Here is a 13,548-nt window from a genome sequence, read left to right as displayed (position 1 = left end):
CTATTGAACCGGTTCACAACATTGGAGAGAATGATCATGACCTGTGGATTTCACAGTGAGGATTTGAAGTAGGCTATAAAAATATTGTTCTGAAGAAAAAAATTATAATGTTCACGACCATTCATTAAAAGACATACGAAACAAATCAGTATAAATTTGAAGATGGGTGATTTAAATACATTTTACTATAAATCTACTGTAACGTTACGTGAAAAAAAAATTATATAGACTATTATGGCTTCAACAAACTGAACTGGGATACATAGAAATGCAATAAACACTCTTCTTTGTTAATAAAACTTAATACATAAACGTAATAAACAGCCATGTTTAGTGGATAGAATAGAGCGTGCCAGCCACGACAGGATTGTTTTTTTTTTGGATGATAAAAGTAAAATCTACTCCGTTGGTCATGTTTTTTAACAGGTTTGTATTGTTCAAAAGAACCGATTCGCATAAATGAATTGGACTTGTCATCACTGGTGACTTCCGGTTTGTATTTTGTAGTTTGAGGAGTATTTGTTGAGAAGGATGTAAGTTAAGGAATTTGTCATATTAAAATACACTTGTGGATTAAAAAATTAAGATGCGTATTAAAATCGCGCATTTGAAATAAATAAATGCATTAATTCCACTATTTCTGTGCATTTTATTTAATTACAAAGTTCGGCAAAACTACATGTTCATACATCACGTGACTCCGTTGGTCATGTGATTTTGACTTTATCAGCTCAGCTGACATCACGCCTTCATTTCTGCAAGGCGTGAGGAGGAAACGTGAGGATGTCTGCAAGGTAAGAGGATTATTTATAATTGTTAATGTTTAAAATAAGTTTCCGTCATTACTGCTGTTTTCTGGGGTATATTGTGTTTGGTATGATCATTATATATTTTTTCAAATTAAACTATTTTAAGTAATACTTGCTAAACGTTAGATGTTTCGTTACATAGTCAGTGCTAAAATAGACGTGTTGAAATATTTTTCTGTGGAGATTCATTTTTTCATTTGTTTCTTGGCAGAATAATGCACATTACCCCATTTTGGTTGGGGTTTTGCGTTTTGTTCCAGAGCAGGGAGTAAAATATAATGGCGGCTATTTTTATCGACAAAGACCCATTTATAATGTTGAAAAAACAAAATATTATAAATATGAATAAAATACTATTTGGGAAGTATTTACCTTTTTATTAATTAATTATTTTGTGATTTGATATGATTTCTTAACAGTGTAGGAAGCAGTATGAAACCATTATAAACTGAAGTTTGATAAATTGTAACTTTTTTTATGTTGTGCTGCTTTTTTTTTTACTTTTCTAAGTCTTCCATAGACTCACTATCACCCCCTCGCAGACCCCACCCAGAGTTCCAAGTTTATGAAGGATAATTAAGTAACAGTTTCAGCAAAAACAATTCCTCTGCTGACATGACAAAAAATCAAGTACTTCTCAAATGTCAATATTTATTTTCAACAGTATCATGTCAGCAATGAGGAACTGTTTTCGCTGAAACTGTTATTTAATTATCAAGCTGCGAGGAACTGTTTTTGTGGAAGCTGCAAGTGGTTTATTCCCTCATCTGAAGAATATTGCAAATGTTTCAGTGCATTCATTCATTGGAATTGAATTGTCATTTAAATGCAAAATTTTTGCAGTAGCAAAAGTCCTGCAAATTTCTAGGATGCTTGTGAATGTGCATAATTGCCATTAGTTTCAAAACAAGTTTTTAAAATGAATTTTTTTTCATATTCACAGTCCTTTAGTCTGTTACTTGGACCCTACTGTACATAGATGCCAAAAGACACTCCGATGTCAATCAAACATTATCAGAAATCATGAGCGCAGCTGAAAAGAGTCAAGCTAAACATCAACTCATTTTTTGAATTCTTGAACAGAGCCTCTCATGACCATAAGCATAACAACTAATCAAGATTCACTAAACATTCATTAAAGCAAATTTGTTTTTCCTTCCATCCAGTATTCAGCCTATCAAGTGGACCTCTGACTGCAAGGACCCGAAGTGAGTAAATCCTGTCTCAAACGTAATGTGCTATTGCAATCTTGTGGGCTCACAGACGTGCATATGGTGTCCCTGTCCCATTTGCCTTTTAAAAAAAAAATTATTCAGAAGGGTGATAGACTACTTAACAGCATTACATCACCATCACATGAACTGTGACTTTCTATGAATCAATCTCCACTGCTGTTACCTGACCTGTCTGCTTTACAATCCACAACACAGACTTTAGACTTCAGACCGCTCTCTTATCCCTGATGTGTAAGAGATTAGTTAATTGTGTCGAGTGTGAATCTTTGTGAGCTGAGCTACATTTCCAAAAAAATTATCTGTTTTTGTTAATTTGGAATCTTCTTCTCTTTTTACAGTTTTGATGGCATTATCTTAGTAACCCAAAGTTATGAGCAGCTTCCTGCTGAACTGGAGTGTTTGAAAGCACCATTACAGGACTACAGCGCAGTGAGTTCAACACCACACACATCTAACCAGCACTGAGTTTTACATTTCTCTGTTTTTTATTGCTCTCTTCTGTCACTCTTCTCATCCAGGTGGACTGTTGCTTCGGGGAAGAGGTTGTGGTTGTCAAGGCTCCTGGTCTCCCTGGTAACAGATTGGTGTTTGCCTGCACCGGTCCAGTGAATCGGGACTATGACGATGTCAGGCGGTTCAGTGATGCTGCTGCTAAAGGCATTAAGAGGTGCCTATGCAAACATGATCACCTTACATCCTCTGAAAACAACAGTGTCTTTAATGTTCATGTCCTTGGCCTGATGTCCTTCTAGGACACATTTCTGTCTTCTAAGAAGACTTTTACTCATCTAAAGGTTTTGTTTCATTGATCTGAATGATTTTTTTGATCACATAGGGCTATGAAAACCGGCATGCAGTGCCCTCTGCTGGTTTGTCCCCCACACACCAGCTATGCAAAAAACACCCTGACAGCCGTGCTAGGAGCCCTGCAAATTCTCTACATGGTGAGAAGTGTTTTTGTTTTCATTTTACATTTGTAATGTTTACTTATTTCATTCAATCATCAAAAATAGTCACATATTAAAATTTCAGTTTACCCTAAAATGTACATACACTTGCTATTATGCTAATTTAAAGGTTCCTAATTTTAACGTGTTTACTTGCATCCGAGGTCAAAAACACTTTTTTTCTCATGATATACGTTGCACGTTACCTAATTTTCCCAAAGAGTCTGAAAATAACTCGTTCGAAGATTCATGCTTCGTCCCAATTTGCCTGCTTATACTACGCCCTAAAAGTGTGTACTATTTTGTGAAGAAAAAGTCCATATTTGTGAGTGTGTAGCAAAAGAGTAGGCAAGCTTTGGGACATACGACTTCGTCATCTTTAACGGACAGATCTGTCGCTTAGTTGCGTCCATCCTGTCACCGTAAACTGTCCTGTCAATCATCTTGTCACAGTTAAAATCCTCTCTTCAGTCTAATTGAATTTCCTATCGTATCAGAGAGAAATGTAGTAGCACGTTAACGGCAATATTAGCCGTTAGAGAGTTCACAGATCTGCACTTCGCTTTTTAACCGGTAAAAGTAGACCATCCGAAGTGCATGCAAAGTGAGTTTGCTTTCGCATCGCAGAAATCAGCATCTTCTCGACATGTTGACAACACGAACCAAACTCTTCCAGGCCTCGGCTACAACTAGTGTTTGTATACAAATATACATTGACCCTCAATGTATACACCCCCCATCCAGAGTACCAAGTTCATGAAGGATAATTAAATAACAGTTTCAGCAAAAACAGTTCCTCGTTGCTGACATGACACCGTTAAATAAAGAAATAATCGTCGCCGTGTTTTAGTGGATTTGTTTTACACCCCATCCAGAGTTCCAAGTTTATGAAGGATAATTAAATAACAGTTTCAGCAAAAACAATTCCTCTGCTGACATGGCAAAATCAAATGCTTCTTAAATGTCAATATTTATTTTTAAGAGTATCATGTCAGCAATGAGGAACTGTTTTCGCTGAAACTGTTATTTAATTATCAAGCTGCGAGGAACTGTTTTTGTGGAAGCTGCAAGTGGTTTATTCCCTCATCTGATGAATATTTTAAATGTTTCAGTGCATTAATTCATTGGAATTGAATTGTCATTTAAATGCAAAATATTTGCAGTAGCAAAAGTCCTGGCGTCTGAGGCCTCTAAGATTCTGCAGTTTCTAGGATGCTAATCGAATACACGGGTTTCTGTGCAACGTCATCACGTAGATGCGCGCGCATCTAAGAGGCAGAAAGCAACACTCTTTACGGCTATATCTAGCAGAAGCAGAGATGACGCGGAGCTGTTGTGCTGTAAACTAACCTAAATAAATAGGGTATGTCATGTTTTTATGATTCGCAAACTTAGTTGGACAATTTCATACTAGTCAACTAACTAACGTTTTACATAATTTTATATTAATATGTAAATGAAACACAAGCAAACAGATTCAACTCTGAAATTGCAGTTTATTATTGAGTCAACAAGAATTTACAAACAATGCGAAATCTACGTTATATACAATATTCTTTTACAGAACTCGGCATAACATATAGCGGTCTTGCCTCTTGGATGCGCGCGCATCCGGTATTGTTTGTATACAAGAAACCTGTGTATGAGTAAATTTGCATATATTGCTGAAAGTGAGTTTGCTTTCGCAGCGCAGAAAACCGAATCTTCTCGACATGTCGACGACACGAACCAAACTCTTCCAGGCCTCGGCTACAACTAGTGTTTGAGGCTCAAAGCAAATGTTGTTTGCGAGTAGCCAATGAAGACCATAGGTGACATTATGTAAATTTGATACAAACCTACGCAATAACTCAATTTATCCTTCACTTTGACCTTTGAAACTTTTCAGACCTTTTATATTAATAAACAGCTTTTATAACACCCTAAATGAAAGGTTATACCTGAAAAGCATAATGTGGGCACTTTAAGCTAAAATAAAATAATATATAAATAATAGATGAAGAAATTAATGGTAAAACTCAAACGAGATTTCAATAATTTTTTACTGAAATAAAATGTTTGCCTTCAATTACTAAAACTGAAATTTAAATAAATTAAAGCCAAAAAGAAATCTATAAAATTACTCAAACTTAAATGAAAATTTAAATAAAAACTGAAAATATATATATAAAAAAAACAAAAATTCTAAATATTCATAAATACTATACAAGTAAAACTAAACTAACACTGGGTCTTATAGAACTAATGCCCTATTTTTGCGACCTCTCTGTTCTCTAGTTTTAGACCTTAATGCTCGTCAGTCCCAGCGTAACCTAGTTAATATGTGTGTGTGTGGTCAGCCTCTAGAGGTGAGGGAGTCCAAGCCGTCCAAGTCGTCCTCCGGTCATAAGGTGTCGATTCTGGGCATCTGGGTGAAGAACCAGACTCAGGGAGACGCCATTATTGAGATGGCCACTGCTCTGGAGAGCGGCAGGTATGAGTGTGTGTCCTTTACCGTGTTCTCTGGAGCATCATTTTGACTTTTGTACAATAAGCAATAAAACAAAAAGATAATTTGTGTATGATGCAGGTTTGTCTGTCGTGATATCGGCGGCTCTGACCCGGAGCGAATGGCTGCCCCGTGTGTAGCTGAATATGTTGAAGCTGTCTTCAAGGATACTCCTGTAACGGTGAGTCTTTGACTGAACGCTCAATAGAGTTTGAAGCTGTATCTCGTGTGAGGAAGAATTGGCACGCTTCATTCATCTCCATGTGTTTCTTAGGTGACTGTTGTGAGTGATTTGAAAACTCTGGAGAAGGATTACCCCTGTTTGGCTGCAGTCAACCGCTGTGCTAACAGTAAGAGCACAGTTTAATATGATATATATCGATACAATATCCATTTAATAGAATATGGGTTTAATATGAAATTACGGAATATTTTCAGCAAATTTCTACTAAACACAACTGAGATGCCACATACTGAGAACCAAGTCTGGTAAATAAAATGGAGAAAAGTGCAGTATGTATTTATAAGTTACTCATAATAACATTTTATTTCAAACTGGATTTGTTACATTTTTCCAAAAGCAGAAACAAATATATTCTTTATTTTCATTTATTTTTTGATTGAAATTGATACTTTTATTCAGCAAGGATCCATTAAATTGATCAAATAAAGACATTTATAATGTCACAAATTATATTTCAAGTAAATGCTGTTCTTTTAAACTTTCTATTCATTTTAGAATCCTGAAGAGAGAAAAAAATCACGGCTCCCTCAAAAATATTAAGCAACACAACTGTTTTTGACATTGATAATAATAATGTTTCTTGAGCACCACATCAGCAAATTAGAATGATTTCTGAAGAATCATGTGAAAAATTCAGCGTTGCCGTCACAGGAATAAGTTACATTTTAAAATGCATTCAAATAGAAAACGGTTACTTTAAATAATAATAATATTTCACAACATTCCTGTTGCTGTAGCCTTGGAGAGCATAATGGAATTAAATTTTTTACAATATCTTTTTACATTGTCAATAAAAGTAAGCATGTGCTTATTGTTGAGCCCATTTTCACCTTGCACAGTCGAAGTAGGATGAGGTATGAGACCATGACCTAGACAATGACTCCATCTCAGACTCCATAATGTGCTAAAGGGCTGATGTTTCTTCTTCAGCTGTGCCGCGTCATCAGGCCAGAGTGATCAAACTGCTGTACTGTGGAGAAGGACCCATTAAACAGACTCTCATGTTGGTTGGCAAGGTAATATTTAGGTTCATTGTATCTGGACACCCAGGACAGAGCATTTCCCAGTCCATATGAACGTTGAATGTTGTTGCAGGGCATTACGTATGACACCGGTGGAGCTGACATCAAGGCCGGTGGAGTCATGGCTGGAATGCACAGAGATAAATGCGGATCTGCGGCTGTTGCTGGATTCTTCCAGGTACTGGTCCCACTCACACCTTGCTTGTATGACTGACGGTCAGAAGAATATTAAAGACTAATATCATTGTTGTTGTTTTAGATCATAGCCAAACTGAAGCCCAAACACCTGAAGGTTGTGGGTGCGATGGCAATGGTGCGGAACAGTGTCGGGTCTGGTAAGCAACTTTGTCTGCATTTGTTGACCAGTTTGGGTGTCTGTTACTTAGTCTTTTTTTTTTTTTTTTACCCTTTGACAGATTGTTATGTGGCGGACGAGTTGGTGGTGACTCGCGCCGGTCGTAGAATCCGAGTTGGAAACACTGATGCTGAAGGAAGAATGGTCATGGTGGACTTGCTGTGTGAGATGAAGGAGCAGGTACACGCATTATTTCCCCCTCGATGAATCGGATAACAAACAAAACAACCCTTTATTCAAAAACAGAACTGACAGTGCAAATTCACAGTGCAAAAAATCTTCAGAAAGTGCACAAACAACCTGCTCCTTGAACATCCCTGAGCTGTTAAAGTAATAATACATTTATTTATTTTTTTAAATGGACTAACACAAAAAACATACACATGTATGCTTTACATCTGCCAAATATATAGGCTTTTTTAAAAGCATCCAATATATCAAAAAGAGAGAACAGGGCCTCTGCTTTAAAAAAAAAGCATTCTAGCCTCATGTAGGCCTATTTGTTTTATCAGCACTTGAATGTGGGTAAGTTTAATTTTAAAAAAAGCAACATTTTGGGGGGGGGAAATGAGAATCTTTTTTCTCTAAAAATGAGAATCTGAGAGTCTTTTTTCAAAGACTACAACAAACAAGCAATAAAAGCATTGCTTAAGCACATGCTGCTTCTTCGTCTGTTTTGATCCGGAGATTCTGTATTCTTTCAGAAGAGGCGTAATAGCGCCCCCTACCGTATAGACCGTGTGCACCAGAGAAACAAGCGTGCAGCCATCTTTAGAACTGTTTGAACCAGGGGGGCAGTGTTCCGGAAGACACTGAAGCATTCCCGGGCGCCGCCATTGGCTAGCGGACCCCCACCTGCTGTTAGCATTCCATTGACTCCCATTCATTTTGGCGTCAATTTGACAGCGAATAACTTTACATCTGAGGCGTTTAAAGACACCGTTTGTCCATTGTTTATTTCTAAAGAAACACGAAAATTTATAAAAGGCTCCATTACCTTGTATCTTACGTTATGGCCCCGTAGAAGCAGTTTTTGTAAAAATAGGCTAACGATTGCGTCATAACCGCGCGACTCGCACAAGTCGAGAAATTACCGTATAGACAGGCAGAGAAGCTCGCAAGCAATCGGGAGGACGTGGAGGCATAAAGTCAAGGGAGAAGCCCATAGAGAGTGATAAAGTTGATCCTACTGCTAGCTCATGGACAGCTAATACTCACGCTCTCCGTCTTTGCAAGATTCGGAAGGGAATGATTCAGATTTCTCTCGGCACAGCTACTAGAAGACCTACAGGTTGCTCACGTCACATCTACGTCATCAAGCTCAGTTTGAACCTGCGCAGTTCGCCTGGCTAACAGGAAGTGAGTGCTTCTAATTGACTTCACTTCTCTCCGTTGAAACCTATGGGGTCGCTGTGTCCAGTTTATATACTGTCTATGGTTTGAACTTCTGTTTTTGCGGCAGCTCTATATATTTCTATCGCATTGCTGTCGAGGAGTAATTAGCTGGTGACGTGGATTTACTTATTTTAGAGTTAACAAAAGTTATCATGAGCATTGTAATGTTTGAAGCGACATCATAACAAATGTCAGTAGCATGGAAAGATTTTAACGAGCGGCTCATTCATAAATCCGTAAGATCTTACCTTCATGCTGTGAAAATAAAAACCGGAAGACAACACAACGAGCGGAGCTACATACGGCCTATAACAGTGAAAACAAGGAAAGCTGGAAAATTCCATCAATGGCAGGAAAACCGTTAAATGTGATGTTTTTGGTGGTCTGGACCTCTTGTTTGTTTCTCTAGGCGTTGCAGGAGGTGTCTCCTCATCTCTTCACTATTGCCACTCTGACCGGACATGCTATCAGAGCCATGGGGCCGAACTACTCTGTGAGTACATCATCATCTTCATCACACATCAGTGCTACTGTGACCGCTTTCCTTTTGACCGTGTCCCTCTCCATGTGTCCCTGTAGATCATAATGGATAACGGTGCTGCTCAACGCTCCGGAAACGCTCTGGAGTGGCAGAAAGGTAAGAAGAGCTAAGACCTTTTTTTGTTTTTGTTTCCATAAACGTAGTTTGATTTGTCTGAAATCTGTTTGTGTGGCAGCGGGAGAGGTGCTGGGAGATGTGTTTGAGGTGTCCACTCTCCGTCGGGAGGATTACGAGTTCCACAAAGGGAAGTCTGAGTATGAGGAGATCCTGCAGTCCAATAACCTGCCTTCGTCTGCCACACCACGCGGACACCAGGCGCCCGGCGCATTCCTCATCATGGCTTCTGGACTGGATAAGGTAGACGCGCACACACTAAGGTTTCAGCATTAAGAGAACTATGGGAAAAACCTTATTCCTGATGTAATATCAGTTTAGGAATTATTAGCTCTTTCTCCTCCATTGACTTTTTTGTGATTTATGACACATTAAAGGGTTAGTTCACCCAAAAATTAAAATTCTTTCAGTAATTACTCGCCCTCATGTTGTTCCAATTCTGTAAGACTTTCGTTCATCTTCGCAACACAAATTAAAGGTGCTCTAAGCGATCTCGGTTGGCGTAACCTCTTGTTGATGTTTGAATTATCAAACAAAACGGAGGCTAGCTAGACCCTCCCTCCTCCTCATCCACGCAATAACCCCCCAAACCCCACCCCACATCATTCTTGTCGGTTATTGGCTGGAACAGTTTATGTTTCGTGGTGCGGGTCGCTCTGTTTATTGCTCAGTTTGTTTTTGCTGCTGTTTGTGGAGCTTGGGCTCTCTGCAGAGACCGCGTTTTTTTTTTTTTTACAGTGTGTTCAGGGGACAGGCAGATAGCGGATAGTGAGGAGATGTTTGCGGTATGTGAAAAAAAATTTTTTGGCCTAAAAAACGCGCAAGATCGCTTAGAGCACCTTTAAGATATTTTTGATTAAATCTGAGAGCTGGATCACTCCTCCATAGGCTTCTATGTAATTGAAACTGGCCGGCACAGAAAAGTTAGTAAAAACATTGTTAAAATAGTCCAAGTGGCTACAGTGGCTCAGCCTTAAGTTTATCAAGCGACGAGAATACTTTGTGCAAAAAATAAAATAAAATAAATAACAACTTTATTAAAAAAAAAATGTCTTCTGTGGGTGCCTCTGAGGCCTTGTCCACACGAACACGGGTATTTTTATAACCGTGACTTTTTGTACGCGGTTCGCCCGTTCGTCCACACGGAAACGCAGTATCAGGTCACTGAAACCGAACATTTTTGAAAACCCCTGACAGGGTGAGGATTTTCAGAAACGCTGGTTGCAGTGTTGTCGTGTAGACAGTAAAACCGGAGTTTTTGCCTTGGATGTCAAAGTGTGCGCCGTTATCCGCTGTGTTTGACATCAGATTGTGCGTCGCTGACGGCTTCTGATTGGCCAACGTGGCTTTACGGTTAGGGTTATATCGCCGCCTGCTGGTGTGGAATGCTCTTGACGGGGCTTGATAGCGTGTTTTTGCGTTTTCATGTAGACGGAGATTTTTTTCAAAAACGCAAGAGGAAAAACTCTGGTTATAAAAATACCCGTGTCCGTCTGGACATGGCCTGAGTGAGTTCACGTAGTGTAACAGCGCAGCGCTTCTGTGTTGTACGTCACACGCATTACACACATGACCTGCATCGGCCAATAGCGAGCCTACCTGCTGATGTATAACACAGAACCGCTGCGCTAACTCACTTTTCTGGGCCGGCAAGTTTCAATTACATAGAAGCCTATGGAGGAGTGATCTAGCTCTCATATCTTTGCATATGCTGTGAGTTTGGGTTGGTTATAACGTTCATCTGGGAACACAACGTGCGCCATTTCACCAGATTTTTGTAATATAAATCATTTATAAGCCTACGCCAACACAGGAGAATACATCAATACGTTTCTATATATGCAAATTGTTGTTCATCGCGATTTCAAAATAAAAGTTTAAACCCTTGCTCTGAATTTGCGTGGTTTAATGTCCAAATGTTCTTGTTCAAGAAATTACAGTGGCTGTTGCATTTCTATTGTAAAGAAGTGAGCAAATATTAAAGGTTAAGTGGACATTTGAATTTTAATGCTGTTTGGCTAATATTAAACAAGGATTTGAACTGTAAAGTTTAACCGCAACAATCACCAGGCTGTTGGCGCCCTCTGAAGGCAGTTGTTGTAATAATGTACATAAGTTGATTGTTTATATTATGTACAGCATATCGCATTGTGTATAATAGTGTTGTTCAATAAAACTGTATGATTTCTTGCTTTTGAACCAATTATAATTGCTTTAATCATTGTTATTTATATGTATTTAAGTAATTTTAAAGGCTATTGTTCACTTGGGTCAATTTGTATTACCACTAAAATTATCTGATTACTCGATTAATCATCAAAATAATCTATCTATTACCAGAATAATCATTAGCGACAGCACTAGCTAGATTAGTTCTATTCAGTTCAGATAATTTTCCAGTCATACATTTCATCATTGAAGATTTCTTAAAAGTGGTTAAAATTGTCTCGTCTCGTTCTTGTGAACACAATATCACGTATCAAACATTTAACAGCATATAAATCTTTATAAATATAAATTTTTAACATGCGAAGTCTGACAAAAATGCCATTTTCTCAGCTTTTTGTTCAAAATGTTATCAACATTTAAGTGTTGATAAAAAAACAATGAATGGATTTTGTTCATGTTTTCAAACAAAGCATTCTGGGGGCCATACAAGTTTTGTGAATATGATCATAAAAACTGGCGCTGTCTGGCAACTTGAAAATAAAACGCTGGTGGGGGAAAAAGTTAAAATCTTAACCCTTTTGCAAAAATGCATATAATAACCATCTACACATTTGCCCCCTCAGTATGGAGTGGACTCAGCCAAACCTCTGCCTTACTCCCATATCGACATTGCTGGATCCAGCGGCCCTTTCCCTGGGGTCCCGACAGGAGCCCCAATACTTGCCATGGCGGCGAAATACCTGGAGCTCTAAACATGCGTCCAATGATTTTGTTCCGTCGTGAATTCAAGTATTTCTGTCTTGTGCCATTTCTCGATTAATGGCTTTCATATCTGCTCCGTCTGAAACAGTGTGGCCAAATAATGGCCCTTTTATCCTTCCATTATGAACGCCATCCATCTTTATCATTTTATCTCTTCATAAATGCATATATTCATCTCTTCAATGTTCCTCTCACACAAAAATATCACATTTATAGCATTTTGAACCTGTGCAGGATTTCTATATCTAATACGCATTTACAAAATCATATCACATTTATAGCATTTTGAACCTGTGCAGGATTTCTATATCTAATACGCATTTTCAAAATCATATCACATTTATAGCATTTTGAACCTGTGCAGGATTTCTACATCTAATACGCATTTACCAAGATTAATTAACCAAAGCAAAGTGTTATAATTCCGTTCTTACCCTGTAGCCTTACAGTCTCTCAGTTGATGTGACATTAAAGAGGGGGTGAGGAAGTTGAGCCAGTGATTTTGATATTGAATTGCATCTGTGACTGTTTGGCAATACCGTTGGAAGAATATTGCATATCGTGTAACCGCCCATTTTGTATGTAATCAAAATATGAGAATAAAAGCATTTTGGCAAACAAAAGGAACATGATGCCTTCTGTATCCAACTGGAAGTCCAGTTTATCCCTGACCATAAGAATGAATCTCTGAATAGAATATGATTTGGAAGTTTGTGAAATGTCAAATTAAAATGTGCATCTAAAATGTTTTGATTTACTATTTTGTTTTATTCGTGACACTTTACAATAAGATTTTATTAGTTAATATTAGTTCAAATAAACTAATGGTAAATAATACTTCTATGTACGATAAAGCATGTATTAATCTTAGTAAATGTTGATCTTAACATGTGATCATTTTTATTAACAAGCATTAACAAAGGTTGATAATAATTGCTAAAAGATAACATTACTTATTGTTAAAATTTACAAGTTACTGCTTCATTTAAAACATCAAATAAACCATTTTAAATTTCAAGTTTCTCCTATTCACTGTGTATTAATAAAATAAAGTAGTTAAGTTTGGGTATTGGGCAGGATTAAGGGATGTGGAATATGGTCATACAGAATAAGACATTAATATGTTCTTTAAGTACTAATAAACAGCCAATATCCTAGTCATATGCATGCTAATAAGCAACTAGTTAATAGCGAGAATTGGACCCTAAACTAAAGTCAAAGTGTTGCCATTAATTGAACTACATTTCAGTACATTCATTTTTCCATTTCAAATGTTTTCATTTTTGTAAGAATTATTAAATTGATACCATTCCTTCATTTTATTTGTCACTAGTCCTCCACATCTGTAAACATATCTGTATGATAATACAGGACGTAATGTAGGAATGTGTGAAGGCGGCTTTAAGCAACTATAAAATTGTGCACTTTTGTTTACAAACTTTTTATAAAGGAAGTAGTGATGCTGTG

The 13,548-nt window shown here is 37.7% G+C and overlaps 1 protein-coding gene across 1 annotated transcript; it reads left to right on the top strand.

Moving 5' to 3' along the window:
• The first annotated feature begins 466 nt into the window (after positions 1–466).
• LOC307012258 (putative aminopeptidase W07G4.4) lies at positions 467–12,474 on the top strand. The gene is made up of 16 exons (XM_079638692.1): positions 467–794; positions 1,976–2,017; positions 2,383–2,473; positions 2,563–2,711; positions 2,880–2,988; positions 5,331–5,464; positions 5,561–5,660; positions 5,754–5,829; positions 6,654–6,739; positions 6,819–6,923; positions 7,005–7,080; positions 7,162–7,280; positions 8,905–8,988; positions 9,075–9,132; positions 9,212–9,393; positions 11,943–12,474. The coding sequence occupies exons 1-16, from the start codon at positions 784–786 to the stop codon at positions 12,069–12,071; spliced, it is 1,551 nt and encodes a 516-aa protein (XP_079494818.1). The 5' UTR covers positions 467–783; the 3' UTR covers positions 12,072–12,474.
• The last annotated feature ends 1,074 nt before the right edge of the window (positions 12,475–13,548 follow it).

Source organism: Phoxinus phoxinus, assembly GCF_949152265.1.
Source record: "Phoxinus phoxinus genome assembly, chromosome: 15".
Taxonomy (NCBI): domain Eukaryota; kingdom Metazoa; phylum Chordata; class Actinopteri; order Cypriniformes; family Leuciscidae; genus Phoxinus; species Phoxinus phoxinus.
The sequence above is the reverse complement of the archived record's forward strand: the minus strand, read 5'-3'. Positions and strand labels throughout refer to the sequence as shown.

What these genes read in the sequence shown, in the direction of transcription:
- LOC307012258 (XM_079638692.1), top strand. An exon ending in AGTCAACCGCTGTGCTAACA is followed by an intron (nt 5,830 to 6,653) that starts GTAAGAGCACAG and finishes TTTCTTCTTCAG; the next exon opens with CTGTGCCGCGTCATCAGGCC. An exon ending in GCGGAACAGTGTCGGGTCTG is followed by an intron (nt 7,081 to 7,161) that starts GTAAGCAACTTT and finishes ACCCTTTGACAG; the next exon opens with ATTGTTATGTGGCGGACGAG.